At 37.7% G+C, this 21,648-nt stretch overlaps 1 protein-coding gene across 4 annotated transcripts in view; it reads left to right on the forward strand.

Moving 5' to 3' along the window:
* Nucleotides 1–21,648, forward strand: part of TPCN2 (two pore segment channel 2) — a 31,814-nt gene that overhangs the window by 4,078 nt on the left and 6,088 nt on the right. For 2 of the 4 annotated variants that reach the window (XM_075755369.1, XM_075755368.1), the window contains exons 4-21: nucleotides 343–520; nucleotides 1,251–1,367; nucleotides 3,207–3,313; nucleotides 4,265–4,337; nucleotides 7,389–7,488; nucleotides 7,774–7,839; nucleotides 8,198–8,262; nucleotides 11,255–11,352; nucleotides 11,667–11,748; nucleotides 13,091–13,177; nucleotides 13,658–13,777; nucleotides 14,070–14,129; nucleotides 14,212–14,340; nucleotides 14,962–15,011; nucleotides 17,301–17,400; nucleotides 18,337–18,408; nucleotides 21,071–21,144; nucleotides 21,524–21,614. In XM_075755369.1, the coding sequence (XP_075611484.1) occupies nucleotides 343–520; nucleotides 1,251–1,367; nucleotides 3,207–3,313; nucleotides 4,265–4,337; nucleotides 7,389–7,488; nucleotides 7,774–7,839; nucleotides 8,198–8,262; nucleotides 11,255–11,352; nucleotides 11,667–11,748; nucleotides 13,091–13,177; nucleotides 13,658–13,777; nucleotides 14,070–14,129; nucleotides 14,212–14,340; nucleotides 14,962–15,011; nucleotides 17,301–17,400; nucleotides 18,337–18,408; nucleotides 21,071–21,144; nucleotides 21,524–21,614 (1,669 nt within the window). Of the gene's footprint in view, nucleotides 1–342; nucleotides 521–1,250; nucleotides 1,368–3,206; nucleotides 3,314–3,640; nucleotides 3,691–4,264; nucleotides 4,338–7,388; nucleotides 7,489–7,773; nucleotides 7,840–8,197; nucleotides 8,263–11,254; nucleotides 11,353–11,666; nucleotides 11,749–13,090; nucleotides 13,178–13,657; nucleotides 13,778–14,069; nucleotides 14,130–14,211; nucleotides 14,341–14,961; nucleotides 15,012–17,300; nucleotides 17,401–18,336; nucleotides 18,409–21,070; nucleotides 21,145–21,523; nucleotides 21,615–21,648 lie in introns of those variants that run through there. The other 2 variants (XM_075755370.1, XM_075755371.1) reach the window with 2 other exon arrangements.

The raw sequence follows: 21,648 nt of genomic DNA on the forward strand, positions 1-21,648 counted from the left end.
TGCATGAGTGGACTGTTGGCATGATTTACAGCACTGTGTGTTTTCCAAGTGTCTATTTCCAAACAGTTAAATAGTATCAGCAAACAATCTTGCTGTTAGTTTCAAAACAACACTGCCTAAGGTTATTGGGTGGTCAGCAGTTACATTATTCTAATACAGGCAACAGCATGCTAATCACATGCTGCCTTGTGGTCTAACCTATCTGTGTTAAAAACGCTATTAAAATGCCTGGTTTACTTCTAAGAAAATTGCTTTACTGTAAGTATTTTGTTATTCTTCTGACTCATTTTGTGGGGTTTGTGTTTTGCTGGTTTTTTTTTAATTTCATCTCTATCCAAACAGGATTTTGAGTTTAACCATTACTATAATCCTGGCTTTGGCTTTCTTAGAAAAGCCTTCTTCGCTTACTATCACGTCAGACGTACGATACCGTCTTCCTGCGTGGAATCCTCCATGTGGCCTAACAGAAAGCATTGAGCTGCTTTGCTTTCTTGTGTTCATGATTGATGTATCCGTGAAGGTGAGCATCACATTCAGCTGGTATGGAATGAAATACTAGGTGTGTTGGGCAGCTCAGTAGATATAGTCAGTGTGGCTGTTCTCCATTTTATATTTTGGGAGAAGTATCTTAGAACTGTTATTCAAATCCTGGATTTGCATGATGAGATTGCTTTGCTATATTGAAGCCTTACTTTCAGGAGAAATTAGAAAGTGCATGTTTTATGAATTAAAAAAAATATTGCTTTTATTTTTTTTAACCTAAGAAAAATAAACTTCTATTTGTGTGGAATAAGTGAAATAAATTTTGCTAAAACTACAATGATTTTAGCTTAGTTGCTTGTGTTAGGCTATAAAAATTGGCGTATATAATAATCAAATATATGCCAGTTCATTTAAACAAAGTAAAATAAAAATAATCAGAAACTGAACTTTTCTTTGGATATTTGTTTCTGAAAAAGTCTGGGTTTATGATTATTAAATGAACATTTTTTTTCTTGCATTCACATGATTCCTCTCACACAGCCTGTGTGCACCTCTCACTTCTTCTGACCTTTATTTAGTTCTTGTAGAAAAATTCTCTGATCAGCCTATTTTTATTTGGATTTCAGGGAGCTTTCTACGAGCACTGATGTAAAACTACAAATACTTGGAAAACAATTGGTGCTGACTTCTTAGGGTATTGGAATTTATTTTTAATAATAAGTTTTTTTGTTTGTTTCCCACCCCCACCCCCCACCCCCCCTTCCCAGAGTTACTTAATTGGATGGGAAGAATTTTGGAAAAATAAATGGCTGGTGGCTTATATACTGACATTAATTGTTTCCCTTACTGATTGGATTGTATCGCTGAGTTTTTTCTGCACAGAGGTAAGAACTACTTGCTGCAGAAACAATTGGCAACTTAGTTGTGGAGAGTGGCAGAGAAGAACCCGCAAAGGGATGGTCAGCAGGGCTTATGTGATATATTGGAGAATTAAGAGGGAAGGGTGAGATGGTTCATTTTTGGTCTTTGATAGCTGGATAATACACTGAAACACAGTAAATGCTTGATGTAATGTAGCTTCTCAAGGGATTCTGTTTGATTCTTAATATAGGATGGGAGTTCATTAGTAAAATTAAATGAACTTTGTTGTTATAGTCTGTCAACAGTCAAACAGTATAGAGAAAACTCTGGTTGCATAGCACCAATTTTGTCACACAGTTGGAGAACTATATTCTTAACTTGATTCAATGGTGGAGTCTATGTAGTGATGTTTAAGTGAAAGGTAATTGCAGAGTTTAACAACTGCCTTCTAAGGTGAAGCTGTGTTATGTTCAAAACAATTGTGCCCTGAGAGGAATGTCAGTTTTGTGAAACTTTTCTGAAAGTGTCCTCCTTTATGTAATAATGCTTTCTCCCAATTGGTTTTCTCTACTGTGACATAAATCTACATGAAACTTATTGTTGTTCACTTACAATCATGGTTAAGAAAATACTTCCCAGCATTTTTACCACATTAGTGAATGAGGCAGAGATGTTGAATTTTGCTTCTTGTGTAAGTTCTGGTGTCAAAGCCATTATCTGTTGCCTTCATCTTTCAAACCTGGTTCAAGTTATTGTCCGTATTAGTCAGGATTAGCTTGGATGCCATTGCTACTACTAGTAACTCGCTCTTAAGTTGTTCTTGCTTCGGTGGTCATAGTTGACCATTGGCCACTGTTGACTAGGATGTGTTGTAGTATCAAAGAGATAATTTGAAAATGTTGAAAGAACAGGTCACTTAGATGCTTATAAGCATCTAAGAAAAATGCATGTGTGTCTTTCATATTCAAGCAAAATAACTTCTTTCAGCCTCATTATATTTAATTATCTAGGATGAAAGTTGTGCTTACAACATAGGGAATATGTTTTGGAAAGAAGTGATTGGAAAATCTTTAGGTGTGATAGTGGACAAGTAGTTTGAACAGGAGCCTTCCATCCAAAGCAGTGGCAGATGGAGCAGTTTTAACTGCTGGGATGTATGAACAAGGGAATACAGGAAGAAAGTGATTTATTTTTTTGCTGTTATGTGTGGCCCTGAGACTGATCCTAAAATGCAGAATGCTGAAATACTTGAAGTAGCTGATAAATCACAGAAATAACTTGAAGGCTGGCAAGTATCTTGAATGCAAGAATCAAGCATCTTAATTGCTTTAGTGTATGTTAAGGAAAATCACCTGTTTGAGTCTTGTCAGATGCAGAAAATGCTGAGTAATTAGCAGGCCCTTTAAATATAAAAAGGAGGATAAAAAAATCCTGAAAATTCAAATCAAATACTTGATTTCAAAATGAGTATCTGTTTTTACTGAAACTAGCATGCAGTTAATTCCCTTCTTGAAATAGACCTTGGCAGAAAATATGAAAATGCCATCTCTTGACCTGCTTGTTCTGCCTACCAGGCAGTAAAGTTGGATTGTTTATACTTGTGGCCTTATGAGGCTGTTGAAATGTCAATGTGCATTTTAAAGCAATCTCTCATTCTTTTAATGAGGCACTCGTGTGTAAAATCTCTGTTGCATCTTTTGTTACCACAGTGGGACAGATTTGGCTTCTGAGCACAGCCTTTTTATGTTACACTGTTGACTTCGTTGATGTGTGTATCAGTGTTATTTGACAAACTTGTATTACAAATATTTGTGGTGCTAGTCTTATGGAACTCAGTATCTGATCCACTGGTTTTTTTGCAGAATGTGAGAATAAGAAGAATTCTTCGTCCTTTCTTTCTCCTTCAGAATTCTTCTATGATGAAGAAAACCTTAAAAAGTATCAACAGCACATTGCCTGAAATGGCAAGGTCAGTAATAGCATAGAAAACTTCCTTTCACAGCATGGGTGTGGTTACCATCAGTATTCTCGAGTGTGACATCTGAGTAGCTTCCACCTTGCTGATCTAGCTACGTGGTTGGTGAGATCAGGTACTAACGGATGGAGCGTTGTGTTAAATTTTTGGTTCTGTAAAATTTCCCTAGAATTCATGTGATGTGACTTTGTATGTGACAGATAAGGTTTTTGATGCTAGTCGAGTGGGGGTTTTTAACTCCGTATATGTTATGTACAGCCATTTTGTAAAGGAAGAACTGAGCCATCATTTGGGTAAAAGTCTATTCTGTGTTTCTCCAAGGTAGAAGCCTCAGAGGTATGGTGAGACACATATGTACTTGTCTTCCCATCGTGAGTGCCACACAACGAGATGCCTCTTTCTTTACATCTTCAGAGTGCTTTACTTCAGCTTTTTCATTTCTAAATGGTTTTAGCCATATATGCGTTAAATTTTACTGTCATTAAAAATGTTGAACTGGAAACCCCACTAATGAAATTGTCACCAGGTAGCATGATGCTTTTTGAAAGAGATCTCTTTTTGTGACCAGGGTCGTGTATATGTACAGCTTGTAGAACTCGCTGTCCTTGTCTGTTACTTTTTAACTAATGAGTCCCAGGAGAATCAAAGGTGTATGCAAGCCAAGATGTTGTTAGGACCATATTTGTACCCTCTAATCAAAATACGAGTGTTAAAATATCATTGACCTCACAACTGTCTAAGCTCATGCTGAGGAGTCCTGAACAAATGTGATTCTTATTCTGAATCAAAACATAGATCACCTTCTGTTAAATCCATATAGCTCCTTAAAAATATCCCTGGTTTTCTTTATATGGCATCCTTTTGCTTTTTCAGCAAAGAATTATCTTATCTTAAGAATAAGATAAAGTTAGTATTAATGCATATGATATGTTTTCTTTCCAACAGTGTTGTTTTACTACTAGCTGTTCATCTGTCTCTCTTTACCATGTTTGCCATGCTGCTGTTTGCTCGAACAAAGGTAACAAATTATATTTATGCTTTGGTAATCTTAGTTTTTGTTGTTTTTCTTTTTCTTTACTCACATAGCTGTTGCATATCTAGTTTTATAATCAAACTGGTGAAACTTGTTTCCCCTGAAAAGGTTATGTTAACTTGTCAAACTTACTGGGGTGAGTTTAAAGGCCATTTAGAGAGATTTAACATGTGCATAGTACCTCTGTATAGTGCTGCTTCTGTAAGTGTGCATTAGAAGGCCCCACCCCAGAATAGTGTTAGAATCTCTTCATCCTTCAGTGAAGAATTCTTTCCAGACTGTGCCTTGTTTCTTAAGTAATAATGCTGCTTCTTACTTGGCAACTGAGATCCTTCACTCTTTCTGTAAGCTGTGGCATATTATTTTATTAGCCTCGCTCTGCTGCTCAAAGCAGTCAGATGGTTCCATACCAAAATGTGGTTGACGTCTGTATTTGGTTTTGGTCCTGCATATTACTGGTATTGATGCCATTGTCACAGGTGAGACATTGAAAGTCTGTTTATATAAGAGGCTTCCGTGTACAATTCTCCAATTTGATCCTTTGAGTTACTTCCTCTGCTTTATTGAAACCTTCTATGCTGTTCTGTGTCCAAAGCTCTTAATCTTGTCACTCTTCTGTTTACATTATCACTCATTTCTTTTCTCTTTTCCTTATCTACCTTTTTGCTAAGTTTAGTTTCTTCTGTGTTTTCTTATCTTCCACTAGTGGTATCCCTGGCCATGCCTTGGTAGGTTTTTGCCTGTGTTTGCCTGTATTACTCTGAGATTTTGGTTTCTGTTCTATTTGGGTTTTCCTCTGTTTTTTCTCTTCCTGCTTCCAAAAAGCAAATTTGAAATTTTGTGGTTAAAATCACTTTTGTGTTCCAGTGTTTTTGGTGTGTTCCCTCTCTCCTAAACTTCCTGTATTTTAATGTATCATACTCAAATTTTTAATTTGTTCTGTCCTTAATTTTTAAGGCCTTCCATAAATGTGTTCCTATGAGCACAAAGACTTGTCGCGTACTTCTCCCAGTAATTTTAATCCCAGTTTTGCACCTTCTTTCCTACTGCAATTTGCACTTGAGCCTGCCTCTAGTCTTCCTTATGATTGGCAAATTCCTTGAGTTCCTGTGTTTATAGAATTTCTGAAATTAGCAGCAGAGCTCTATTTTTTTCCCCTTTGTTTAGTTGCCTGCTGGATCTTTGTATTATCTCTGTATGTCACATCTAATTTCAGTTATGAGCTTTCCCAGCAGATGAGAATATAACTTGTATACCTGAACAAGTCCATTTTGTATACATTTTGGTGAAGAATAACAAATTAGCAGTCTTTCTTTCCTTTTTTGATTTGTTAGTCTAATACTCATGCAAACTAATTGTATCTAACAAGGTGAAGTACTGAAAGCAAGTTCTAAAAATACATTGAATAATGAAATTCACGCCTCTAGATTTTTGCATTGTCTTGTGTATGTCCTGTAGAGGTACACTTTTTCAGTCTTTTGCAGCAAAGTCAAGGTCTGTTTGTTCTGTGCTGCATGATTTATGTTTGTATTGTTTGTACTCTGCATCTTTTTTAGCTGTCTATATTTGAACTTGGGGAAAAAATTAAATATGTGGATCATCCAAGATCGGCCTCCCAGTGTGTTTTTGATGAAAATGCTGATACCATCAGAGCTTTAACAGATCATCTGATGTTTCCACTAAGCCACAAAATAATTTTGATGACCTTAGTTGCTAAAGTATTTGCAAATATTTTTGGGGTGCTGTAGCACTAATATTTTACACACACACACACACACACACCTGCCCCACCCTGATGTTTAAGCTCTAGTTGATGTTTTCATTGATACTATACATAGCATTTTGAATCGTCATTATTTTCAAATTGGAACAGTTACATGTTTTCCACCTGCCCAACAATTTCTGTAATGTGCACTAATGCTGGTTATAGTATGTTGCTTTATATTGTATACTCTTATTTGTGTAAATATTTATTTTCTCTAAAATACTCTTGCACTTGTATTCTAAATACATCTTCATGTATGTTATTAAAAAGAGAACTAAAACTTGTCTAACTCTGTTCTGTGTAGATGTTACCGTAATTAAACAGAACCCCCTGAGTATGTAAGGGGATAACTGGAGAAAGGGGAAAACCTCTGTTCCAAGTAGGGGTAGTAACTTTTGTGCAAATAACTTATTCAGAGGATGTTAGGTTTTCTATTCGGAAGTCAGAGGGGAAGTGAGAAACACATTTCACACTTGGTGAGTATGTTAGTGGAGCTGTGGGTGTTTGAGAGGAGCTCATAGCCTATAGGGAAGGAGCTTTTGTAACACGGTAGTTATTGAGGCAGCTCTTGATTACTGAGTAAGCTGTTTTGTTTCTGTTCTTCGGTATAGACGAGATCTATTTTAATATTGTTCTCAAACTGTATTATACTTTGGGACCAGTCCTGGCGTGTAGTCCTGGAGTATGCTGTTCAGGGTGATTAGGTTTCCGTCTACGCTGAGATACAGCATGCTGTAGCTGGAATAAGAAAGAAGGCGGCTTCTGTTCTACACTATTTTTTATAATGCAAGTTGAGACTGAGGATGGTATTAGTCTGTTTGTGATTTTTTTTTTATTTTTTTTTTAAAATCATGTTTAGGGAGTCCTTTTAGCTCTAATACACTAATATCTCTTGCAGGCTAAGAGGTAATGTTTTTTGTATCAGTCAAGTTTGGCTTCAGATTCCTGTATTGTCTGTGACGTTATTGTTGTTCTTGAGTCTGAGGTAGTAGCTAGTCATAACTTTTATATTGAGCCTCCTGTGTCTGTCTTGGCTTGCTGTTCTTCCTTATATTTTTTTAATGGCTGTTAATAGGTGAAGTGATTGCAATGTGTTCTTACACGTTGTCCTAATTTTTATGCTTGTTTTGTGCTTTTTTTTCATGGGGTCGATTTGATTGTGTAAGAAATTGTTTGACTGATTATTTAATTTTATTTTTTTCCCCTTCCTTGGTAAGATGGTCTTAGTGATTCTTCAGTGTTTCTCTAACAATGAACATATCTTTGACTAGGATGGCCAGCAGGATAAGGAGTGGGTGGGGTATTTCCGGAATTTGCCAGATTCACTGACATCGCTGCTGGTCCTGCTAACTACTGCAAATAATCCTGATGGTGAGCAATCTTTCAGAAATAACTCTTGTCTCTGTTTTCAAAGAATAGTTGAGTAAGATTATCTTCAGACTACTAAAACCATTATTTTACAGCTGATAGCTCTTAGTACAGCTAGAGGAAGGTTATGTAAAGATTTTTTCATGCCTTTAGTAGCTTGATTCTTGCCTTTCCTTCGGTGTAATAATATATGCAACTTTAAGTGGAGCTATATAACAGCTTTTACCAAAAAAGGTCTCCAAATTAAGTGTTCAATTCTTATTTCCTTTTTTGTTAAATCTGATACAGTGATGATTCCTGCATATTCTATGAATAGAGCATATTCAATCTTCTTCATACTCTTCACTGTATTAGGTAAGTTACCTCTTGCCTTCGCTATTTTAAATGCGCTTTGACACTTGCGCATACCAGCTACAGAGTGTTTTATTTTTCTAGAAAAGTTTAATCATGAACTTCTCCTTTTTTGTATTTCTTCCAGTTACTGTGTAGTGTCTTGTAAGATAATTTTCATGGAAGGTATTTATGATTTGGGTTTTTTTCAGTAGCAGATCATAGGGGAATGGATACAGTACAGTGTATTCAAACATTAAAAACAAACACAAGAAAATAAATACTTTTAAAATTTTACATCTGATTTACTATATACATTGAAACTTCTTTGAGAAACAGATATGTATTTCAGTAATTCTTACTACCTCTCTTTCTCCAATAGGCAACTTGTTTCTGATGAACTTGCTTACAGCAATAATATACAACCAGTTTCGTGGATACCTTTTGGTGAGTAAAGCATTCCTAATTTCTGTGTTCTACCATAACTTTAAAACTGTGAGGCCCTAAGTATTAAAAGTTTCAATTGTGTATTAAAGCAGTATGCCTGTCCTGGTTGTAGGTAGTTTTAAGATACTAAAGGTTCTTTGATGTAGATACTTTTCCCCTTATATGCTGTTGTATCTTGATCCCCTTCCAAGACAAAATTACTTGCTTGTATACTTCCATGTACACTGTGGATCTGCAACTTTGACTAGTATAGGAAAAAAAAAATCAAACGATTATAAAACTGAACAAAGGTAAGTAAACAAGCAACTTAAACTTGTTCTCTGTGAAGAAAGCCTGTGGTACTATTTAAATAGCTATTGTTGCAAAGCTTAGTACTTCATTTCTCTGACTAGCACAGCATGAGAAGCCTTCAATAAAAAAGAATCACTGACTAAAATATCTTCATGTTTGGAATTTTTTACTTCTTCCTTACCATGGTGGCTGTGTGCGATGTTAGAGCGATTAGGGCAGTCTGTTGCCTCTTGAAAGATGGCCTTGAGCCTTGTGATTGGCTTGTACCAGAAGCAGTTGCCAGCAGGTGTAGTAATTATTCTTGGTAGTATCCAGTCTCAAATAAAAGGACCTGTGCTTATTTTCCATGCAATGCCAGTCATCCATGTAGTACTTTAATGTACTTCTGGAAGATGCCTGGTCATATGCGATTCTCTGCTCTCCATTTTGTGAAATGTGAATCTGATGTACAGTGTAATGACCTCTTTTGACTCGGGTGCCTATATTAAAGAAGTAAAAGCTGACAAAGTAAGTGTACTTTTTATATGTTGTGCAAGGAGTGTGCAATCTGTGGTGATGATTAAATTCATCACTAAAAGTTCTTTGTCCTTTATTGACAAGTTGTGCTATGTGCTTTGTTGCATTCTGTACACCAGTTGTTTAGTCTGCAACTGAGAGGGTAATCTGTATTCCCTTAGCAGGAAATAGTGTAAGTGCTTTTGTTTTCTGTATGTGATAATGCAGTTGAACAATCTGGGAGGAATTGTAATGAGTTGAGGCAAGAGTATTCTAGAAAGCAGAGACAAAGTCAGTCAAATGAAAGATCATCTCAGTTACTTCCAATAAAATGTACTTCATCCAAGAGGTTAAACTTGTGTCTTTCCTGTTGCTGTTCCAAAAAGAAATAACTGACTGGGTGGGTGATGGGAGGAAAAGGCTGAGTGATGGGTGCAGCTGGAGATCTCCAGAACTGGGTTTATCTCCAGCAATGAGTACAAAACATCCAAGGTGCAGCACAGCTACTTAGTGGTTAACACACAGAAGAGATTAGTAGAAATAACACAGCGCTAGGCTAAGTATTAATGGTTATCACACTGGCACGCAACTGAATCTTTGGTCATCAGTCAGAAGGGGAGCTGTCACTCTCTTGCTCCTCAGAACAGGCTGAGACTTGATCTTGCTGAGGTGCGATCTTCAAACTGTTTGAGATTTTTCTTTGAGCTTTAACTTCCATGGTGAAATTGTTCTCTCAAGTCAAATTAGTTCTTTAACAGTTACGCTTCCTCCTGTGTGTTTTACTTTCCTCTTGCATATTTTGTAAAACTTCACAACTCAACAGCAATGCTTTTGGTAAAGCTGAGTCAGGTTAGCACTATGCAAAATCACTGGAGCCTGACAGCTAACCCTCTGGGCTGTACGTTGAGCTTTTTTTCCCTTGGTGCCAGTATGGTGACGGCCTCTGTAGCTTGGAATAAACAGCAGCTCCCGATTGTGTACGTTGCAACTGATCTTGTCTTATGCCAATAGTTTCCTTCAGGTTTAGTGGCAGGGGAAATGTGGTGAGTTTTTGGCTATGATTTCCCCTTACTTAGATATGGTCTTATGGTTCCTTTATTACTTACTTCTCCCTTTACTTTTTATACAGTCTTATAGTTCCTTCCCCTTCCTTACATAGTCTTATAGTTCATTCACTCCTTCAGAGGAGTGGAGTTGAGGTCTTGGGGGGGAAAGTGAAATAGTAGCTGCTCTAGCAGAGGTCCAGAGAGAAGGTAAAGTTTGTTGTATAGTAAGCTTTAGGCAATATTGCACAGAAGGAATGGCTCCCACCCCCTTGTGGGAGGGCAGTGTTTGAACCTAATATGTGCAAAGAGGAATTTTTGTAATATTTTCCTCCTGTTCTGTTTCTTCCCTTCTTTCTCAATTTTCCTCGTTCCCCTGTGAGAGCATGCCATAATCTGACTCCCAATAAAGTAGCTGAGTTTGAAAGTGATTACTATGCAAAAAAAAGAAGCATGAAAAACTACGGCTCTGGCTTTCTTCCTTTTGTAAGAACCTGGAGACAGACAAGCTGTCTAACTCTGCACAGTAGTATGAGTTTCTGTGAAGACTCAAGCTTTGCTGTTTCCACTGTGTCTGGAACAGACATGTACCTATGCAATCCAGAATTAAAAAATAAACCAGGACTTGGATGTTTACTTGAACTCCACAGACTTGCTTGCTTGCTTCCTTCTCGTACATGGAGTTCTTGAAAGGAAGGAGGCCTAGGGAAGTCTCCTAGTCCGATCTCTAATCACAAATCTGGGGTGTGTACCAGAAGATCAGTATATTATCTGACCATAGGACATAGTACTGCATGAGGAGATGAATAGCCCTGTTCTTCCTTAAGTTCTTCTAGTAGGAATGGGCTTCGCTGATTTCAGCTTATGTCTCTCTGTGGTAGACTTTTTAAACTGTGGAGTGTCTGTCTGGTTGGGGCCAGTATCTGGCCAACTAGCTCTAGTGGCTAATGATGGGGACTTTGGTGGTGGGAGAAACAAAACAGTATCTTGCCTTTCTGAGAAATTACTTTAGTTGAATAGATATGACCCTTTCTGAGGTTTGTAATAGGTTCTGTCAAAGGGCTGGGCAAATAATTTACAGGTCTTATTTGTGTCATCTAGTTGGATTTCCTTTAAACAAGTGTAAGTAAATTGTCTCCTCTGTGGTGGTTTTTACTGTTCAGAAATCGGTTCAGTCCTCCCTCTTCAGGAGGCGACTGGGAATCCGGGCTGCGTTTGAAGTGCTTTCTTCCCTGAGAGAGGCTCCTGCTAATGCACAACAGTAAGTGGACATTGTTGAAACAGTAGATTATGTAGCAGAAAAGAGCAGATGTTTGGTCATCTTGTTTTGTTTAGTATATTTACTGTGGGAACCTTCTTCAAAAATGGCAGTTTTCTCATCTTTTTTTTTATTTTTTTTCTTAACTGGATGTTTATAACATACTGTTTGGGACTCTTATGGCACCTGTTTCCTTCTTATTTCTACTTCTGATTTTATCTGCTTTTTAAAAAAAGGCAGGAATGCATTTGGAACAGCTATTTTTGCCATCAAGATGGTTATCTGTTTCAAGGCCCACCCTATTTTCTTTTAAATAGGTCGCATGTCAGTACTGGAGCCTTACTACAAGTGCTACAGAAAGTTGAAATGGATTCTCGTTGCAAGCAAGCCATCATGAGAGTAAGAACTGGATTTTCTCAGTCTTTATGTTGGTGACTATCAAACCCTCTGATGGGACAGCTATGGAAAATTCCTTAATCACACCATTGATCTAGGAGTAGTAGATTTCAGCTCAGCTTGCTTTATGCTGCTTTCTTTAAGTGTGAACAGAGACCCAGCTCAGTGTCTGTTTGTCTTTTGGGGACTTCAGAACAAAAACAGTCTCTAGGCAATGATTTCACCTTAAGATTGCTGCTTCTTTGGTTGGTGTGATAAGGAATTCATTCACCTGTAGAGGTGTAGAGTCATGAAAACTCTTATTTTGCAGAGCTAATTTTTTCATTTGCTTTACTTTCTCTCTGTAAAGCATTTCTCACTGTGGTTTAGGGCTGCTGTCTATAGGAGCTTCCCTCTACCATTTGAAAATGTCTTTTTTTTTTTTTAATTGAATTTTAGCTGTGCTGCTCCCTCTAGGTATTAATACTTTTATCAGGCTACAGGGAGGGTGGTTTTGCTTAAGTAAAGACTTAAGTAATACTGCAGTTCATGTCATAGTTTTCAGAGATTTGAGAAATTATTTAGCTCTAATAGGAGATGTGGAGATTATTGGTGTGGTTTCAGAAAAAAACATCTAAAAGAGAACAACATTGCAGCATGATTTCGAAGTCCATATTGTAAGATCTTCTGCCAAAAGGAAGTGACAATTCAGAGCTGATGGTTATAGCATCAGCATTTGGCTGGCTTCAGTGTGAAGACTGGAAGTGGAATGAAGAGGTATACATGTATTGCTTCCAGTTGTTGTCTGGGATAGGGCATGTGTAAGCAGAGTTACCTGAAAATAAACACCCTGCTCTGTAGTTACACTGAGCTGTCCATTGCGTTGTTAGTTAGGTACACAAATCCAAGTTCTAGTTTTATCTTCTTGTTGCTGTGTGTGCTACAGTTGCAGTTAGTGTTTAGCATACTATGGAAGTGTCTTCATGTTACAATTTGTGAAATAATTCCATCCTTTCAGGTAGTAACTTCTGCAAAACAATCGTAACTGACATGTTTTGATCAAAGGAATGAAGATACTAATGGCCATACTAGATGAGACTAAAAATTAAAGGATGTCAGAAGAGCATGCTCCTTCTTAAGCAGCATGTGATCCCAGAGAAGGAAAATAGAAAAGACAAGACAAATCCCACAGTCATATGGCAGTCTTGTGTTAAAGCAAAGAAATACTGAAGTTTGCTCTAATATCTTGGTGTAGGTTGTATTACATCTCTATTCCTAGACTTCTAAGATAGTCTGAGGATGTTGGCACTCTTTGAAGATGCACATATTGCAGGTGTTGATCTGAATGTTTCTCTTTCATGTGAAGTCACTCAAAATGTGCTCCTGTGACCAGCTGTCAGCTGCCCAGTTTCAGAAGCTCTTTGAAGAACTAGACAAAGATGCCATTAAGCAAGTATGTATCTGTCAATGATTTATAAAGTATCATAAGCTGAGTGTGTTCTTGCACAAAAATAAGTGATAGTATTCTGCTATAAAGCATATAAACAAACTTCATAACTAGTTGAATGTGGGACATGATCAAGCATCGATTTTTAAATTGTTCATGGATTGCTCTTAGTCGAGGGCTCTGTGTATTTTGTTTGATAGGAAGACTCATTACCAGGAAATGAGGAATAGGAGTTAGAGAAAGGTTGGATTATCTCCTTTCTTTGCCATCATCTTGTGGTGTTCCATAATTGCCAACCCGTTTGCTAATCAGAAATGATCTCTTGCTGTTAATAACCAGAACTTGAAAGCACCTTCTTTCTGAGATGTCAAAATTAGCATGTGGCCTTGAAAAGTTTGGGTTTGAAAAGGTTTATTTCTTAAATCTGAGGCTGGGTTGTTTTACCTGCACCAATATTAAAATGCTTATACTTTGTGTTCTTTTCAGCATCCTCCCAGTCCAGAGTACCAATCCCGTTTTATGCAGAAAATGCAGTTTGCCTGTGGCCATCCCTACTTTGGCTACTTGGGGAATGTTGTAGCCCTTGCAAACATTGTGTCTATCTGTGTAAGTAAAAGGTTTTTTTGATTTGTTTTCCCCCCTGACTCCCACTACAAACTTCAGTCCTGCTCTTGTTTGTTAGTGTCTGTTCTGATAACCACTTTTTGCAGCAGATGTCCAAGTTTGGCAGGCTTCAGTCATACAAAGTCTTAGAGAACACCTCCAGTTAAAAATTATATTCTGGGAATGCTTGAAAAGGTCTATGCAAAACAAAAAGACCGTTTTGTTCTTGTGCTTAAATATCTGTTTTGTTCAGCTGTAAAGTAGTGGATTCATAAAATATTTCTTGTTGTTTAAGGTGGTTTTGGTGATGGATGCAGATAAGCAGCCTTCTGAAAGAGATGATTTCTTCCTGGGGGTAAGATGCAGCAGTATTCCTACAATTATTACTGTTCCCTGAGATGTCAATAATTCTAATTATTACTGTTTTTGTGGTGAAGGCTATCAACTGCTTCTTCATCTTATATTACCTGCTGGAAATGTTGCTGAAAATCTTAGCAATGGGCTTGAAAAGATACTTGTCATACCCAAGCAATAGATTTGATGGACTTCTGACTGTAATTTTGCTGGTAAGCTTCTAGTTAACTTCTGAATTTCTGGATTTGTTAACTAAGATGGTTAGGAACTGCAAAAGCTAATGGAATTGCTTTTTATTCAGCACTAATATACCAAGTTAAACAGGATGAGCGAGTGTTGTGGTTTTCAGTGGCTTGAATATTTTGGTGGGGCATGGTACTCTTAGAGTCTACTTTCTGGAGGTAGGTTTTCTTAAACTGATGGAAAAGGTGAGCTTTCTTATGAGCAGCCTTTCTATTGCTGTTTGGAAACCTTCAGCTCTTGGACTCCATTACATAAGGAAGTCTGTTCCGTAGCTAAAGATCACTTTCCTTATTGGATAAAGAAAAAAGTGGCAGAAGATTATTTTTCATTATTTGATAAAAGCCTGAAACCCATATGGCAGACGAAGCCAAATTCATGGTTAATGTAATTCATTGTATATCCTTATATGTGTGTACATTGGATTAATTTGGGGAATACCTAGTCAAAAATGACGATTTCAGGGCTTTGAAGTGAGTCAAATTAGTGGCTCAAAGCTCTTGAAAATGTTTCCTGTCATGAATTTTGTAACTCAGAATTATGAAGTAAGGTTTTGACTCTTTTTTTTTTTTTTCTTTCTTTCTTAACTAAAGGTTTTGGAGATAGCAACTTTTGCTGTGTATGGATTTCCTCATCGTGGTTGGTATGTAATCTCTCTGAACTGTTGCACTTTGCTCAATGTTTGGGATGGTTCAGGGGAATATACAGACATGTTTGTACATGCTTATGTCATTGAACTATGATTGTCAACCCAGTCCATAATTTACTAAACCTACTGGAATTTCTCACCCTTGTAGTCACTAAAGGCCATGCAATATGGATAAGTGAAGGGAAATTACACATGAATTCCTAAACGGCTGGTGAAGCCCCTTCAACCCTGTGTGTAGATTGAAGTCTGAGTTTTGTGCTGTAAAATTTAGTAAAACAGTTCTCATGGACTTAAATTATTTATCTATACTGGAGTAGCAAGCAGTTGTATTTGATTTTCTGAAGTTCAAGCAGTTCTTGGATAACTATCTTGATCTTTTTTCATTATCGAAAGCATAAAAATCATTGTTTCATCTCTTAAAATTTGAAAATTGCTACCACAACAAAAGAGGAAAGCAAAGGACTTCTGGAAGATTTCCCGAATCTTACTTTCAGGGGTGATTTATAACATGTTCTGATACTTTGTTTCTTTACACAAGCTCATTCTTAAGACATTGTCTCTCCCTAATTTTTCAGGGTATTAGTTATGTTGCAATCAAGAAGTTATCTTAATTTACACTAGTACCTGTGAAGAGACCTGATAGATGTTACAGCTAGAAATGGGTTTATTTTTGAACACTTCTTGCACTCCTGTTGCTCAAAAGTGATGGTTACCGTAAGGATATTAATTGCTAACAATCTAATGGCATTAACTATTGATGAAACTTATAGTTGATTATATTTGGGTTTGATTTTTGCCCTTTGATTCTTGAATGTAGACAATTGTTTGCACTACAATAATATCTTGAAGCACCAGTAATACTTGTTAGATCTTTGTGTCAGTCACTGCAAACAGATTTTAACCCAGATGAGACATTCTGAGTCCTGATGCCGCTTATCGTGTGCGCTGTTGGTAAATGCTCGGTCTGTAGATGTAACATCTTCAGGACAGGACTAAGACGTGATTATTATTCTAGAATATACATTCTATGCAGTGTTGTCTTGAGTAATTTGTTACTAGGGTTGAATATGTTGGTGATGCAAATCAAGAGTTAGCATCTGTGTTACCAGGGAGGTTTTTCATTAACATCTTTTGTCCCTCACCACCTACCCACCTTTTCAGCAAAGAAGCATCCAGCATGCCAATGTAAAAGTCAGCTAAAACTCAGGCTGACATTTGGAGCGTAGGTGTATCACCTGTGGAATAGACATATAAGGAAAAAGGTTGGCAAGACTGTTATCTTAGTGCTTTCTTTGAAGCCTAACTTCAGCCAAGCACACCCTGAAGGATTAACGCACATCTTTGTGCAAGTTCCTAAAGCATCTCGCTATAGCAGTATTTTTGTTTTGCTTTGTTTTCTGAAATGGCCCTCTTTGGTGCCTCCCCCTCAGCAGAAGGAAGGCCACTTACCCAGGTATTTTAGCACAAAGATGCACTTTAAAGAGACTAAATACATGTTGAAGAGCCTAGGCTAAACAGATTGCTTCCTTCATCGGTTATTAGAGTTTACTGTAGCTGGGATTCCTGCTGAGTAACTTGATGTACTTCCTTTCACAGATTATAGGTTTTTATATAGGATAATTCTGGCTGGAAGGGACCTCAGGAGGTCTCTAGTCCAGCCTCCCGCTCAAAGCAAGTTACTTACACTTTATCCAGCTGGGTCTTTAAAATCTCCAACGATGGGGACGTGCACAACCTCTTTGGGTAACCTGTGTCTCCGTCTCACTGTTCTGATGGCTGACAAGTTCTTCAGTTCTTCCTTTGCCTAGTGTGAGCCTCCACTCTTTGAGTTTGCATCTGCTGTCCCTTGTCGTCCTACTTTGCACCACTAAGCAGCCTTGCTTCTGTCTTCTTGAGGACCACTTCCTAAGTATTAGAAGGCTGTTGCTAGGTCCTCCTGAAGCAGGGCTCTCCAGGCTGAACAAGCCCAGTTCCTGCAGCTTCTGTTTGTAGGGCAGGTGCATCAGCCCCTGACCATCTCATTGGCCCTCTGCTGATCTTGCTGCAGTTTGTTGTTTCCTTGTATTGGGGATTACAAAACTGGATGCAGTGTTCTAGTCAGTTATAGGTTATAAAGAGTGTTTACACAAGGAAATAAAACTACTTCGCCCTCCAAATATTTTAATGTGCCATGGATGTTAACCAGAAGTTGTGGAGAATTTAGTTACCTGCAGCCCGCTCGATTTAACTATGTCTTTCTGTCATGGGCTGTTTCTCTGATTTGTTTTCTTCCATCTTTCCTAGGAGACCTGAGTTCATGGGCTTGTTATCCTTGTGGGATATGGTGCGATTGGTGAATATGTTCATTGTGTTCAGGTTCCTGCGGATTATTCCTAATATGAAGGTGTTTATTTACCTCTCCACACTTCTGATTTCTTTGTTGGTTAAACTATAAATTTTATTAAAGCCTTTTAGAATAACATGCAGTAGATTGCAATTCTCTTGCACCTGAGTGGGATTATAACTATTGCACAGTGCCCCACAAGCTCTCTCTCTCTAGCTGGTTTTCTCTGTTGAGGTGTCAGGGAAGTTCTGTTGATGTCACTGCGATCGATGCTGGTATTCTGAAGTGATGAAATCTATCCAGAATACTTTTTGTGCAATTTGTGTAGTGCTTCAATCTTAATTAGTTGTGTGGATATGGTGTCCTTGAAGAACTTTGTACTCAGGAGGTGATAGACTTTCTTTCACTAGATAATGCCAGGCATTTTGGTCATGCAAAGAGTTATTTAGGAATAATCCTTCTTTCTACTTTCCCAGTTTGGGTATTTCCACCAGAATACTTGTACTTGAATCTGAAGTCACTTTGAGTTGTTTGTTATAACCCTGCGTTTAGACTTGCTTGAAAGCTAAGCCTAAATTAATGTCAGGTACAGAACTTGTATTTTACTTTAATAACCATAAATATCTACCTGATGTAATCAGAGGTAATATCAGTGGAAAGTGTAAACTAGAAATTATGTGAATCAAATATGATGTGATCACTCTGGACCTGTGGGGCACTTGTGAATTTTTTTTTCCTGTCCTAGTCTCATCAGGCATATAGACCTTTAAGTCACAGTGTATATATAAAACTTATCATAATGCGTGTGTATGAAAAGGACTACAGCATTGTTCATTTATTTCAAGTACCTCATGGAAATATCACTGTAGAACAGGTGACCTGCATTTAGGCATATCTCACTTCGCTGGTTGGTATTTCTTTGTCCTTTTAGTAAAAATAATTTGATGCGGATTGGAAGTGTGAATGTCATGCATATAAAATTCTGCTTTGTTTTAGTTCATGGCTTTGGTGGTTACTACATTGCTGGATCTGGTAAAAAACTTGAGAGCCTTTGCAGGAATCCTTGTGGTAAGTCATGATGCAAGATTGTAATTTCCTTTCTTCTAGTTAGCAATATAATAAGGGTATGTCTTCAATCAAGTAAACACAGTTCTTTGACAATCACCATAAACAGTAACATTTCACCTTAATCAGCCAGTTCTTTTCCAGGGCATGTCTTGTAAAGCCGCAACAAACTACTGTTTTGTTATGGGCTGCACACAGTGACAGTGCCTCATTTACCAGTTTCCTTTAGGAGTGCCTTTGAAAGATTGTTTGAAACTTCCTCAGAGTGCTTGCCTCAGGCTGGATAGTCTAGTTTCAAATAAAAATTCATCTGATCATAAGAGTAGCCTAGTTTTCCTTACCCTGACTCGCTTATGTTAAATTAAATAGCAAAAGAACTTTAAAATTGTTTTCAGTTGGGATCATCTTGAGATAGCATGTTTGGACGTGATTTTTAAAAGCCTCTACCATCCTGTTTTGGGTGTGTGTGGGCAGAGCATATACTCTGTAAACATGTCATTAAGGGAGGGATCACAATGTGTGATGTCCATTACATAAATCCTCCATTTCCCAACACTTGAGTTTCTGGCTTTGCAACGATGCCTTCCTGGTAGAGCAAAGTAGTGCCTGGGTAGTTTTTTCTTGTTGTTTGGGGTTTTTTAGGACACCTTAATTTGAGGTAATGGTTAGAGACCAAGGATTTGCTGTCTGTTAGGTATTGTCTAAAAAGTTATTCTAGTCTATATACTTAGCATGCAGTTTTTGTCATTAGTCATCTCTGCTTTTATCTGTAGGGGAGAACCTTAAGTTGCAGTCTGGAATGGCTTGTGTTTGAAATAAAGATATTGGTTTGGGCAAAGCTAAGTTGGCAACAACTTTCTTGTGCTGTACAAGTCACGCTTGAAACCGAGAAATACTTTGGGAGTGCGCAAATGGGGAAGTTAGCTTTTGCATGTGAAAAATACATCTTAAGAGCCTAAATGCCAATCTTGCATGTGCTAGGAAGAGGTTTAGGATAACAAAAAACTTTTAATTACCCAATTTGTTATTCACTGTAATAAACTGTCTAAAGGCTGACTGCAGTTTTACTAACTTTGCCTGTTCTTGGTTAAGTACGTACACCATGCTAAAGAAACACACGTTTGCTTATCACCCTTTCGGAGGCTGGTAGGGTTGTGTCCTGGATAGGTGGGAGAGGCAGATACTGCCATTGCTGCTGCTGGATCTGACAGAGCCCACAAATCCAAGCCCTAGGAGAGAGTAATTATGGGGCGAGCTGGTTTGCACTTTACACTGGGACCCCAAAGTTGTGTTGCTACTGGCACGGCTGCACCTGGGCTGTAGCATTCTGCTGGAAGCAATTTTCTATTCCTGAAAGACACAGCTAAGACGACAGGAGCCTGTAGTAATAGGCTTGACTTTATTTTTAGGAATTATGCATTAGTGTTTCAACATGGTGTCCCTACCGCTATGTTTAAGAAGTAACGCTCATTAAATGGTTTAAGCGTGTGCTGCTGATTGCCTTTAATGCAGGGAGTGTGAATTGTAGCTTTGCACCAATTGTGAGGCAAGTCTACGATGGTGTTTGCTGCTTCCATTGAATATAATTTGCTATTACTTGAGGCTATGTAGAAGCTGTCACAGAACCGCTACCGTAGTGATGTGACTCCATTAGCAGCTGATGCGAAACATCTTTCCTAATGTTAACCTGGAACACACACTGATAAAGTAATGTAATTGATTAGCTAATTTCTCAGGCGGTTTGTGTTTTGGGCATATCTTTTTCCAAAGAATAGAATTAACTTTATTACCAAGCCAGAAACTCCATCTTCTGGCCGGCTGTGGAATGTCAGCTTCACCTAATTCCAGTAGCGTTCACAGGGCTGTGACTCATAGGTCAAGGCAGTCTCTCTTCTCCTCCCAGACTTCCTTCTTGGGTCTGTTTTGTAGCAAAATACAGAAATATGACTAATGACATTTTCCTTTGAAGACTCGGCTTGTTTGAAGCTATCCTAGGACAAATGGCTCTTTACTCAGAGGAGCAAAGTGCTAGGTTGTTTCTAGAATAATCTTTTTAGGATAAAATTTGCAAAATCACCTAGGCAACTGCTGAAGACTGTGAAAAGTATCTCTTTAAAAAGAAGTTTGCATTTCTAACAAGTAAAAGACAGAAGTTCCAAAATCCTTTGCGTTATTGAAACATTTATTTTTAGATCAATATAACATTTTTAAAGAAGTTGCTGATGTAATATAAAATACTGACTTAGTTTTGGCCTTCAGTTAAATTTAGTAAAAGCTCATTTTCACTGAATCTAGCAGAAAGGTCCCCAGATATTTAGATTATTCCTTGTAAATACAGGTGCTGGTTTTGGTTTTGTTTTTTAAATCACTGTTCTGCAGTGTTGATAGTTAAGTATCAGCATTCTGAGACACAGAAAAGTAAAATAGATTGTAAAGTAAAATGATTTAATGCATTTTAACAACTGAAAGTAAAAAAGAATATTAAAAAGAGTGAACAGTTAAGTAATACAGATAGTGAGAAGTATTTTCACTCTAATAGCTTCAGGCATGTTCTCGACCAAATTCCTTTAACTGTGGTACTAACGCGAATTCCATGTTAACTGCATTGGTTTCTTATTTAGTGACAGAAATATTCAAAACTAATACTTGCTTATTTTCCTTCCAGGTGGTTTTCTATGCATTTGCTATAACTGGCATAATGCTATTTAAAGGTGCTGTTGTTCCCTTGGGAAATACCAGGTAACATTCTAAACATCACTACTCAGAGTCTGTTTTTCAAAAGCATCTGCGACTTGGTACCTCAGAGTTGTTTGTGGTTCATTGTGGGTGGGGTTTTTTCCCCTCTTATGCTTGGAGCCACCCTTCTTTTAATGTTAAATCACACAGACTTTTAAAAATCTGTAACTCCTGTTCGTTCTTCTTGTATTGCAATTGCAGGAATGCTTATCTGTAGCTTGAATTCTTACCCTGCTGTAGCTTAAATACTTTTGTAACTATTTCCATTGTTTTTCTGCCCATACAAGATACTTAACTTTCTACAAGGCACTCAGAAGAATCTTGGGGTTAAGGTATAGAACACAGAAAGCTATGCTGTCATCAGCCTGTGATTCTCTTATAGTGCTGTCAATACAACGTACGGTAATGGAACTCTGCAGTGTGGGACCTACGAACAGCTGGAATATTGGCCGAACAACTTTGATGACTTTGCTGTGAGTCTGATCATTGGCGGAATCTGTCCCTCTT

This window comes from Balearica regulorum, chromosome 5, assembly GCF_011004875.1.
Source record: "Balearica regulorum gibbericeps isolate bBalReg1 chromosome 5, bBalReg1.pri, whole genome shotgun sequence".
In the NCBI taxonomy this organism is placed as follows: domain Eukaryota; kingdom Metazoa; phylum Chordata; class Aves; order Gruiformes; family Gruidae; genus Balearica; species Balearica regulorum.